Genomic DNA, 10,898 nt, shown 5'->3' on the forward strand with positions numbered 1-10,898 from the left:
ATGGCAGGAGAGGGCGACATGGAAGGGGATCGACAAGCAATTGCCCTGGTCACCACCCTGGTTTCCAGTGAGGAGGACGCGCCCACTGGGGCATTTGCAAGAGCAGCGCAAGACGCTGCCATGGCTTTTACACAGGGAAATGACGTGGTTTGGAGTGTGGCACATGCCGACGTCCTGCGAGGCGACCTGGGCGGGACCAGCCTGTTCCAAGCCATCCTCGAGCAGTTTCTGGCCTTCGAGGAAAAAGGATTGGTGGACGTGGGAGAGGCGCCGAAAACGCTGCATTTGATAGTGACAGATGTTGGGAAAGAGGAAGCAGAAGAGCTGGGCTTGGAGAAGGAAATGGAGAGGCTGTTGACTCAGATATGGCGGAGGTTGATCGTGCCTGTAGGGAGCGCCTTGAAGGAGGAAGAGAACGAGGAGGAAGGAGTAGGTTTGTCGGCTCCAGCCTGGACCCGTCTATTAAATTTAAACGTCATATTTGCACCCTCCAAGGTGTACGCGGGGAGCGAGCGTGCCCGTGCTCTGGCATCCCTCAAAGGCGCTTTGGACGAGAAGCTGGTCAGCTCGGATCCTTTCCTCCCCGCCTCCACCCTCCGCCAGTCGATAGCCGCTTTGCTACCGGTGTCTCAAAGCTTTCTGAGCGCCTCCACGGGTCCCTCGCTGTCCCGCTCCATTCCCAAGCACGACACGCTTGTCTCGTCTTTCTACCTGGACAAGCTGGTGGTCCGCTACACGGCCCTCTTCCGTCAAGACGCGCGTCACTTATTGGAGGAATTGAACACGGGCTACGACGAAGATTTCGGCCGCACGTTTACCGAGTTGATTGAGAAATATCTGTCGGACTTTCACCAGGAGGTGTACGGGCAGGACGCGGGCCCCATCCACGCTTCTCTGGCGGGCCTGAATGCGGGCCAGGTGGCGGCGGTGGTGAGGACCAGGAAAGAGAACTTGCATCGAGCCCTGCTAGGCCTGACGGAGGAAGGCTACGTCAGACAGCTGCAATTTTTGAAGCAAATGGCACAGGAGGAGTTTCGAAAGGGCATTTCGGCTCTGAAGTATCAGTGGGAGTTGATCCCCGGTTTTGCCAAGGCAATCAAAGCGGCGAAAGCCTTGTTTGTGGACCGAGCGGGCAAGTTAGCCTGTGCTAGGAGCGGCCCCAGGTGGAAATCCATCGCCGACAAGGAGCTCAGGAGCCTGAGCAAGGTCTTAGAAACCCAGGCGGACGAGGTGATCGAGCGGACGCGGGCGAGCGGGGGCTTCGTTCCTTCCAAGCTGCGGCGGCCCATCGGCGTGCAAGTGAATTGGCTGGGGGCGAATTTCTTCCATTTTCTCCGGGACTCTTCGGTGGACCCTCTCAGCATCCGGACCGACTCCGGCGTGGCACTGTGGGAGCGCCTGGGAGAAACGTGGGCAAGCCGGGATGGGAAGGATCAGCGCGTCTCGGCCAGGTACCGGGCGGTGTACGGGGAAGATATCGACGGTTCGGTGATGGACTATCTGCTCACGAGCCCCAAGGGCGTCGGGCTCAACGACCGCGACCCGCGGATCCGCTTCGGATGGAACAAAAAGGTGGCCTATGACTTGGTCAGGAACCATGACGACATGACTTTTCAGGTTCCTCACGCGAAAGCCATTGCGTCGTACTAGTTTGGGGCGCGAAGGGGAAACCATGCCAGGGGATATGGGAGACTGTGGTGGGAGGATGGCCCTTAGCAAAGACTACCGACGGCATGTCACCCCAGACATAGGCAACACTGCCAAGCGGCAAAGCCACATGCACATCGTGTGGAAGATGACAGCCCTTTATGACAAAGAAATGATCACACGCGGGCAGGTGACCTGGAGTGCTATTGCTGGTGTCTTTGTTCTTTTCATGTACATGGTCAGGTCCCGATCTCCGCGTCATCTCTGGCTTCGAACAGTCTCAACAACCGCTTTGAATGAATAAGGTTCCGAAACCGCCAGGTCTGCCAGAACCTTGCGATTAAGTGTGATGTTTGCACGCCGCAATCCAGGGATAAAGCGGGAGTAGTTCATGCCGTACTGTTGGACAGCGGCACCAATCCGTTGAATCCAGAGGGAGCGGAATTCCCTCTTTTTAACTTTACGGTCTCGATATGCGTATTGCAATGCTTTTTCGACACGTTGCACCGCAATACGAAAGCAATTGGTCCGTCCTCGGTAGCCTTTTGCCATTTTGACGATTTTCTTATGCCGATGGTTGGCCAGGGACCGCGATGGTTGAAGAAAGGGGCCTTTCAAAAGGCAGGGGATTGAAGCAATTCCACCATACACAGCGTCAGGTTGTGAACCCGCCCGTATAGTGGCCACCGTGGCGGCGCGACGCAATACGAGACTACCCAGCCACGAAGACATCATAATGGAGGAGCAGGGCTAGAGGGCTTAGGAAAGCAGAGCAGGAGAGGGGAATGAGGAGAGAGCGGGACCCCGAGCAGGTTCAAAAAGGATAACGAGTAGTGTTTGGTTGGCATCGAGGTTGTGCACACCTTTTGGTGTGACGATCAATTGACCTGGAGTTGGCAAGATATACGTGTTGAAATTCGTCGTCGGGCGAGCCTCGCTCAAGAAACCTCAGATAACCTCCTGGCTGTTCTAATTGCAAATATTCCGGTTTTTTCCTGTCGAGACTTAAAGAAATTTCACCTTTTAAAACTTGAGTAAAAAATATTGAACAGGCACGGTGCTTGGCGTCAACACACATTTTCGTGTTTCTTGGGCTCGTGTGCCCGGTGGTTCTTTTGGCAATTCAGTGTGCCTCTTCTTGCAAATGAGCAAAGTATTTACAGAAGCCCCGCAGGCCATTCATCAAATAAATAACAACATCATCCACTCCTTCCTCTCTATATCTGTGCATCGTTCAGTGCCACACAGGTTACTGCTAAGTTGGAGCCTTGATAAGTCCGGACAAGGTCTCCTGTCCTCAAATCCCACAGTCGGGGATGGTGATCTGAGCAAGCTGTGACTAGATACGACGAGTCCGCTGAAAAAGCTGCATCCCATACCCACCGCTGATGATCTTTAAGCGTATGCTCAACTTCCCACTTTCTTACGTTCCAAAGCTTGGCGGTTTTATCTGCTGAGGTAGTGACCAAGCGTTGAGAATCAGGAGAAAAAGCACATTTCAGTAGGAATCGTGCGTGCGTTTTCACGGGCTGAACATGTGCAGGCCGGCTGAAGTAGGCATCGGGAGAGCCTTCCTGATAGTGCCAGACGTATAAATTAGCCTGATTATTTCCTGCGGCAATCAAAGATGCGTCATTCGCAACTGAGACAGAGCGTACGGGGACGCTACCTTCAGGGAGTGTCTCATGCACACAGCGGTTGCTTCCTAAATCCCATACTCGAACGCGACCTTCTTGATCTCCCGTGACAAGCTCCGCTTGATTAGGATGCAGTACTACAGAGTTGACTGCCACCATTGAGGTATGATGGTGCCCGCTTCCACTGGCCCCGCCCGCTCCGCCTCCCCCCCCACTGCTGCTAGAGCTTGTCGCGGTTGAGTTCTCCAACGTTCGCTGACATCCAGAAGCTCTAATATCCCATAATTTGACGGTCCCATCCTCGGAAGCTGTGTACAGCCATTTGCCGTCCTGCTGAAACCCAACCGCCATGACATTTCCCACATGTCCTTCGTAGCTAACCACTGGGTTGGGATTGGCATTTCCACCTACCTCAAATAGCCGTACGTGAGGGTTCCCACCTGCTGCCAGGAATTGTTTATCGGGCGTGATTTGAAGGCAATTGACCTGCGAGTCGGGATAACGAATAGAGCGGGCACAGACACCCGTAGGAGCCTCCCAGAATCGGATCTTATGATCGTAGCCTGCGGTTGCCAGGACCACGGCCGATGACATTTCTCAAGCAGGATAAGGTGTCCTTTAATATTTGTGTCGGTGGGCGTAGAAAAATTGGGGTCCGGCGGTGTCAATGCAGATTAATACGGGCATCAGAGCCGCAGATCTGAAGTCTACACCCGCGCTCGAGCCTGGGTACACCATGGATATGTTGAGTGGTATATGACATAGGAGTAAGAACGCCACATATGTCAAATAAAATGCAAACGTCGCGACGTGCCATGCGAGTCTGCATCTGCGCACGTAGTCATATAATAGGTATGTGACGGCCTAATTGTTCCCTTTTCCATCACAACCACCCAACACGGCACTCTCCCTTTTCAAATCTTTCCACCGAAAATAATCTCGAAAGGAGAACCGCCCTTCGTAGTACAGGATAGCGTTATGATATGTCAAAATTGAAATGTCCTCATGTCGTCGACGTGATTGTCCACGGTTAGGGTAAATGGGAACACGAGGTATTTCAAATCGCCGGCATCGCCCATGCACCGTTGCCGCTACCTAGAAGGGCTTATGGGCGAGTCGACAATATTACCTTCCTCAAGGCATGCAACTGACTACAATCGTGTAATTGATATCCAGATAGTACACTCAGGTGCTAGGAATCTTTCCAACAGGAGGCGAGGCTCTGACGCTCTCGTACCAGCGTCTTGGAGCATTCCCTAGGCAACCTTGATAGCAGTACGATTCTTCAGGAAATAAGAGCAAAGACGTAACAAGACCAATTACTTTACCCACACTTTCTGCGGAGCACACCATGATATCGCCTAACATATCTCCAAAAGATTTGACGCTTTACGAGAGATTGCGGCGACTTGATTATCATCCCAAGACAAAAGATGATTTCAAAGTCCGGACGGCTTACGGCGGGGCCACGTCGGTCGTAGCGTTAGCCTGTATGATATTTCTTTTCTTCACGGAGCTCAAGTATTCCATGGAGAAGGAGATTGTGGACCATATGTACGTCAATTCCTCCCGGGATACCCGCCTTTTGTTCAATTTTAATCTGACCTTTCCGTCCGTGTCGTGCTCACTTTTGAGTGCCGACGCCTTGGACCCTTTGGGTAACAAGCAAGAGGGAGTGGAAAGCCACGTATTCAAGACTCGTCTCGACTCGATGGGGAATCCGATCGCTGCCAAGACATGGCATAAGCTTGGGGACACTTTCACGGAGGAAGACTTGTTGCTGAAACATGAGGAAGATAGCAGAGCTCAACTCGAGGAGGAAGAGGAGCAGGAGGAGAAGTTGGGGGAAGAAGGAGATGGACAACAAGTTGGAGAGGATGGAAAGCCGAGAGGACGAAACTTGAAACGGCGAAAGTGCGGGGACTGCTACGGCGCCGGGGAGCCCGGACAATGCTGCAACACATGTGCCGAAGTCAAGCAGGCCTATGACTCCAAGGGGTGGGCGTTCATAGGCTTAAATGTAGAGCAATGCAAGCAAGAGAATCTGCAAGTTTCATTTGGAGACGGGGCGGAGGAGGGCTGCAATATTCACGGATCTTTGCTGCTAACGCACGACAGTGGCAACGTGCATTTCGCCCCGGGCGAGCAACTGCGGCAGTCGGGGGCATTGAATGTCGCCGATTTAGTGACGTTTACATTCTTACAATTCAATGTCTCCCATGAAATTCACCATCTTTCCCTTGGCGAAGAGTTCCCAGGATTCCGCTCACCGCTTAGTAACCAAAAACGGAGCGTCGCGGACGGCTACGGGATGTACCAATATTACTTGAAGGTGGTGCCCACTATTTACAAGCATTTGAGTCAACCTCCTACAGTTTCCAATCAATACGCAGTCTCGGAGCACATTCGGCATATAAATCCGGGAAGCAATCGAGGGCTACCTGGGGTGTGGTTTTTCTACGACACCTCACCCGTGCATGTGGAATTCCAAGAGCGGCGGAAAGGGCTTTTACCATTTTTAACCAGCGTCTGTGCCATTGTTGGCGGCGTGTTTTCCGTTTTTGGGGTCGTCGATGGAGTGGTTCATAACTTGATGAAAAACGGGTTGCCTACTGGGAAGATGGGAGGGGCTCCGGGAAGTTAAAGACTCTTGACACAACAAGAAAGAAAATGGAAGGTAGCATTTAGAGTTGTGTATGAAAGATATAAAGAGAGTACACGGACCTGATAAGTGGATCGTTGCGTCATGCAAAGCGAAGGGGGCGGTAGCAAAGCGCAAGGCAAGGCAAGCGGGTCTTACCAGTCCGTGGGTCATGCGTTCTTGGGAAAGAAAAATACATGCAGTGAAACCATAAAATGGATAAAACTTCGCGATAAAACATTGGTTTTCATGTCCGAAGGACATCCATGGTCAGGAAAGTACGCGTCCAGTCGCAATTAATTCTCACAAATTTTGAATGCATATTTTGAGACCGGGAGGTTATGCGACCTGTAAACATTGCAGCCCGAGCGCCATTCACAATATGCATCCTTGCGCGCCATAAATCGAACCTTTGCAGACCTTTTCATTGAAGTTTCTCAAAATTAACATCGAAGAAGCGAGAAAGGGAGGTTGACATCGACTTCGGCCCATACTTAACATATCTTGCTTCCTCTCCTGTAGAATATCCTCAAGGATTATTTCTCACATTTTTGATTTCAACTTCTTCACTGTATGACATGTACAATACATTTAGAATTTATGGAAGCTGGAAGCAGAAGAGAAGATCAGGTATTCACGAAACCGAGCAAGATACTTGTTGAGGTCTAGACGATGCGCGGATTTCTCTTCGTGTGTCCTTTGTGGACAACCTGCCTGCTGTATGTTTCGTGCCTCATCCATGTCAATGTTGAAGGTTTTAAACTCTTCCCAACTGCAGTATCGATATCTTTCAAGGCTGCCCCAAAACATAGAAGTGTCGGCATCATCGCGAGCAGCAGCCCCAATATTGAAACTACCACCAACCATACCGCCAGGAAAGTCCTTGTCATTGGTAGTGGCGGTCGTGAGTTTGCATTGACACAAGCTTTGCTACGTCTTTCTTCTCCTGAAGCAATCTATGTGGCTCCCGGGAATGCCGGCACGCAGCAGCTTTCTCCGCCAGTGGTCGTCAATGTCCCCGAACTCAAACCTAACGATTTCAAAGGGATCACGGATTTTGCTCAAAAGCATGGGATTGAGATAGTAGTGGTAGGTCCTGAAGACCCCTTAACGAATGGCTTGCAGGATTTTTTGCGGGAGTCAAACATTCCTTGCTTCGGACCCAGTGCTGCGGCGGCTCGATTGGAAGGAAGCAAGGCTTGGGCTAAAGCCTTCATGAACCGCCACCAGATTCCCACGGCGAGACACGCGACTTTCTCCGACCTTACCGCTGCCCTAGAGTACGTAGAGCATCAAACATTGCCGATGGTGGTAAAGGCATCGGGACTGGCTGGAGGAAAAGGTGTGACGATAGCCCACTCCCGGGAGGACGCCAGGAAGGCCTTGGAGGCGATCATGGGGACGACCCCTGTCTTTGGCCCGGCCGCCGGGGCGGAGGTAGTGATCGAGGAGTATTTGGTAGGCGATGAGGTGTCGGCCATCGCGTTTTGTGACGGGGACAGCGTGGCGGCCTGTCTTCCCTTCGCGCGTGACTACAAGCGGCTGGAGGAGCACGACTCGGGCCCAAACACGGGAGGAATGGGCTCCTTTGCGCCCGTGACTGACTTGACTACAGACATCGCTGCTAGCATACAGAACATTTTAGTCACAACCGTGAAGGGAATGAGGGAGGAGGGACACCCTTATCATGGCGTTCTGTACGGCGGTCTCATCATCACGAAGGGAGGCGCAGCGGACGACGGGAGGGAAGAGGTGAAGGTGCTGGAGTTCAACTGTCGCTTTGGGGATCCAGAGGCGCAGTCAATTCTACCATTATTGTCGGATAAAGTTGATTTGGCCAAGCTCATGCTGCAATGTGCGCAAGGAGGCCGATTCGGCGACACAACTGGCAGGCTCGCCGCGAGCACCCCTAGGGACTTGACGACGAAGAATAATACTTTTGCTGCCACAGTCATAGCCGCCTCCGAGGGCTATCCCACAGCCACGGGATCCATAAAACCTCACATTATCCACGGGCTGCCGCTGGCTTGTCGCGTCCCTGGGGTTTGTAGCGTGGCGCAAGCAGGAACCGCCCGCCTGGTCTTGGCCAATGGAGCACGGGTCGTTACCGTGTCAGGCGGGCGCGTACTGGGAGTGACAGGGGAAGCAACAACGCTGCGCCTAGCGCTCCTGCATGCATATCATGGCTTGAGTGAGATCCGCTTTCAAGGAATGCGGTGCAGGACGGATATTGGCGCCCAAGCCGTGAGGTCTCAGCCTGTGCGCGTCGCGATATTAGGTTCTTCGAGAGGTACGAGTGTCTCCAAGATACTAACGGGCAAGCGAGGGGTGTTCGAAGTGGTATTGGTCATGTCGGATACACAAGACGCAAATGGGATACTGTCAAAAGCTCAAGCGGCCCATGTACCCGATTGCCGTTTTCTTGGCGCGGACACTGGGGGGAATGGAGACTCGGAGATGGCACGGGATACTCTGGAGGAAAAAGTTGAGGTTGCCATGGAGGAGTCTAAGGCAGAAATCCTCCTCTTAAATGGATACAGGCGTATATTATCCCCGCGCTTGTGTCGCGTACTGAGAGGCCGTTGCTTAAACATCCATCCTTCCCTGCTGCCAGACTTTGGTGGACATTTCGATTTAGCGGTACATCAAGCTGTTTTGGACGCAGGACGAACAAGCAGTGGGTGCTCTGTCCATTTTGTGACTGAAAATGTCGACCAAGGACCTGTCTTGATACAAAAAACGTGCTCGGTAGAACCTGGATTCGATACTGCAGCCACACTCAAGGCGAAGGTCCAGGAGTTGGAGGAGAGAGCCTGGGAGGAAGCTGTAAGAGTTTACCAAGAGGATCTGCCCCGTATTACGCGCGCCATTCTATCCATGAGTGATCCAAAGACGTTTTGATGTCATCGCACGCTTGCGTCACGGTCGGCACGGTATAAAAAGTTCTTCAATACGTTGCGGATCAACCTCCCGCCTTGCCAAGGAACAAGCGGAGAAACCGTTACTAGAATATCTCCCGAGTCGTTTCTTCTTCCTTCCTTTTCCTGGTCAGGCCGACGCAAGTTGCGTTTCTGTCAATTGACACTCCCATATCAGCTCCGGAGTCTTTTTTAAACCTGGGATTGTGCCACATGATCGAAACTCATAGACCTTTGCACTCATAACGCCGCGCAATCATTCGTCACAGTCGGTCAGCTGGACAGGCAGTGAGGCACGGGTCTTCGACATATAGAGCGCATTCGCTTAAGTACTAGCAAGTGTGAGCACTCCGCTGCAGCAAGGACTGTTTACTTGCTTTCTGCTGCAAGCTGCCATGTCGTTCATGTTCCGGTGCTGTTGCCGCCCATTCTTGAAAGGTGGAGATGACGGAAGCAGGCCTTACTACGATCAGCTGGGTGTGCACAGGGTACGTGAGGATTTGTGGAATTTCCGAATGCCATGAACTTCTTGATTCAAGCGTTTCTCGGGGAAAGTGAGCGTGTGTACCATGTGGATCTTTCAATTTCATAGCATGGAAGTATCTTTTTAAGATTGCTTCTTTTACCAAGCATACACGTATCACGGCTGATGACTGTCTGCCGAGAAGAGCTCGCATGATTCCAAATCCTTCGCATTCCCTTCCTGTACTTCGTTATACAGGAATGTTCCACAGAAGATATCAAACGCGCCTACAAGAAAAAAAGCCTCGAGCTTCATCCTGACAAACTAGCGCAGCGTGGCCAGGTCCTAACAGTGGAAGACCAATCGCGTTTCCAGCGTGTGAAGGAAGCGTACGAGGTGCTCGTAGACCCGAAACGACGCGATATGTACGATGAATTTGGAGAGACAGGCTTAAAGCTCATCGAAGACCCTCAATCGATGGACCCTCAGACGGCTTTCAGCAACTTTATGCGTTCGTCTTCCTACGACCGGTGCGCCATTTTCTCAACCCTCGTGGGTGTGACGGCCTTCGTTCTTCTGTGGCCCGTATTGCTGTGCTTACAGGTACGATGAAGTGCCCTGTCCGTTGCCCCTTGGAAACCACCGACCTCGGTTTTCGTTGGCGGAGCATGCCTTCGCTCCTTTCTCGGCGGTTCAGACGCACATGTACGGCCTCCGCAACCCCTTGGCCGGGTGCCCTGTTTCCTTTTCTCCTTCAGTCTTCTTCCCGCACAAATCTATTTTTTCTCCGGACGTACTCTGTCTTTTGCCGTCCACGCTCAATTCTGACTTCCGCCCTCTCTCTCCCTTCCCCCAGGCGGACAAGACGATCCATATTCCTTGGACCGCCATCTGGACGCCGCTCTGGGTCTGTGATGCTTTCCTCCTATTCATCCTCTGGTTCATGGTGTTCCTGGGCCGCAGGTCGCCTGCCGAGGGCCTGGAGGAGGAGTGGCGCGACGACCTACCCGCCCGCGTCCTGAATGCGGTCCAGCTCTCTTGCAACGTTTTGTTCCAAGTCTTCTTGACGCTCAAGCTCGACAAAGTGGTGCCCTGGGACTGGAGTCGGATTTTTGCGCCCTGGCTGGCGTGGGAAGGGATTCAACTCTTCCGGAACTTGACCGTGACTTCCACAGGCGGGGGCCCGACCCCCTTCGCCACCTCGGCGGAGGAAGGGGTGCTCCTGAGGGCCATGGCTGTGCGGCAGGCGATGCTCGGCCTTCAGCACGGGGTGTTACGCATCGTGTTCTGTGCCCTGGCTATACTGAGACTGGACGAGAAGATCCGGGTGACTTGGTGGGTGGTCTTTACCCCCCTCTGGCTCTTCTTCGCCACGCAGTTCGTGGGCATCTGCGTGGAGTACGCGCTGGCCAAACGCTTGCAGGAGGGTTTGATTGCAGCGGCAACTGCCACGGCGGCAGAGAGGGGCGGGAGTGTGATGGACCCGGAGACTGGTGAAGTTGAATTGGGGCCCGAAGAGGCCATGATACAGGAGCAGACGGAGCTGATGGCAAGCCGAGCCTCCATGCTGGCTTGTCAGGCCGCGATCGTCT

General features: G+C 52.9%; 1 protein-coding gene across 1 annotated transcript; it reads right to left on the reverse strand.

The window, feature by feature from the left end:
- Positions 1-3,755: 3,755 nt before the first annotated feature.
- NGA_2000500 (wd40 component of tor1 and tor2 kinase complex) lies at positions 3,756-3,881 on the reverse strand (the record flags this gene model as incomplete). The annotated part of the gene is made up of 1 exon (XM_005855172.1): positions 3,756-3,881. A coding segment is annotated over one exon (126 nt), but the record flags the coding sequence as incomplete, so codon positions are not given.
- Positions 3,882-10,898: the final 7,017 nt, after the last annotated feature.

Source organism: Nannochloropsis gaditana, assembly GCF_000240725.1.
Source record: "Nannochloropsis gaditana CCMP526 unplaced genomic scaffold scaffold270, whole genome shotgun sequence".
Classification (NCBI taxonomy): Eukaryota; class Eustigmatophyceae; order Eustigmatales; family Monodopsidaceae; genus Microchloropsis; species Microchloropsis gaditana.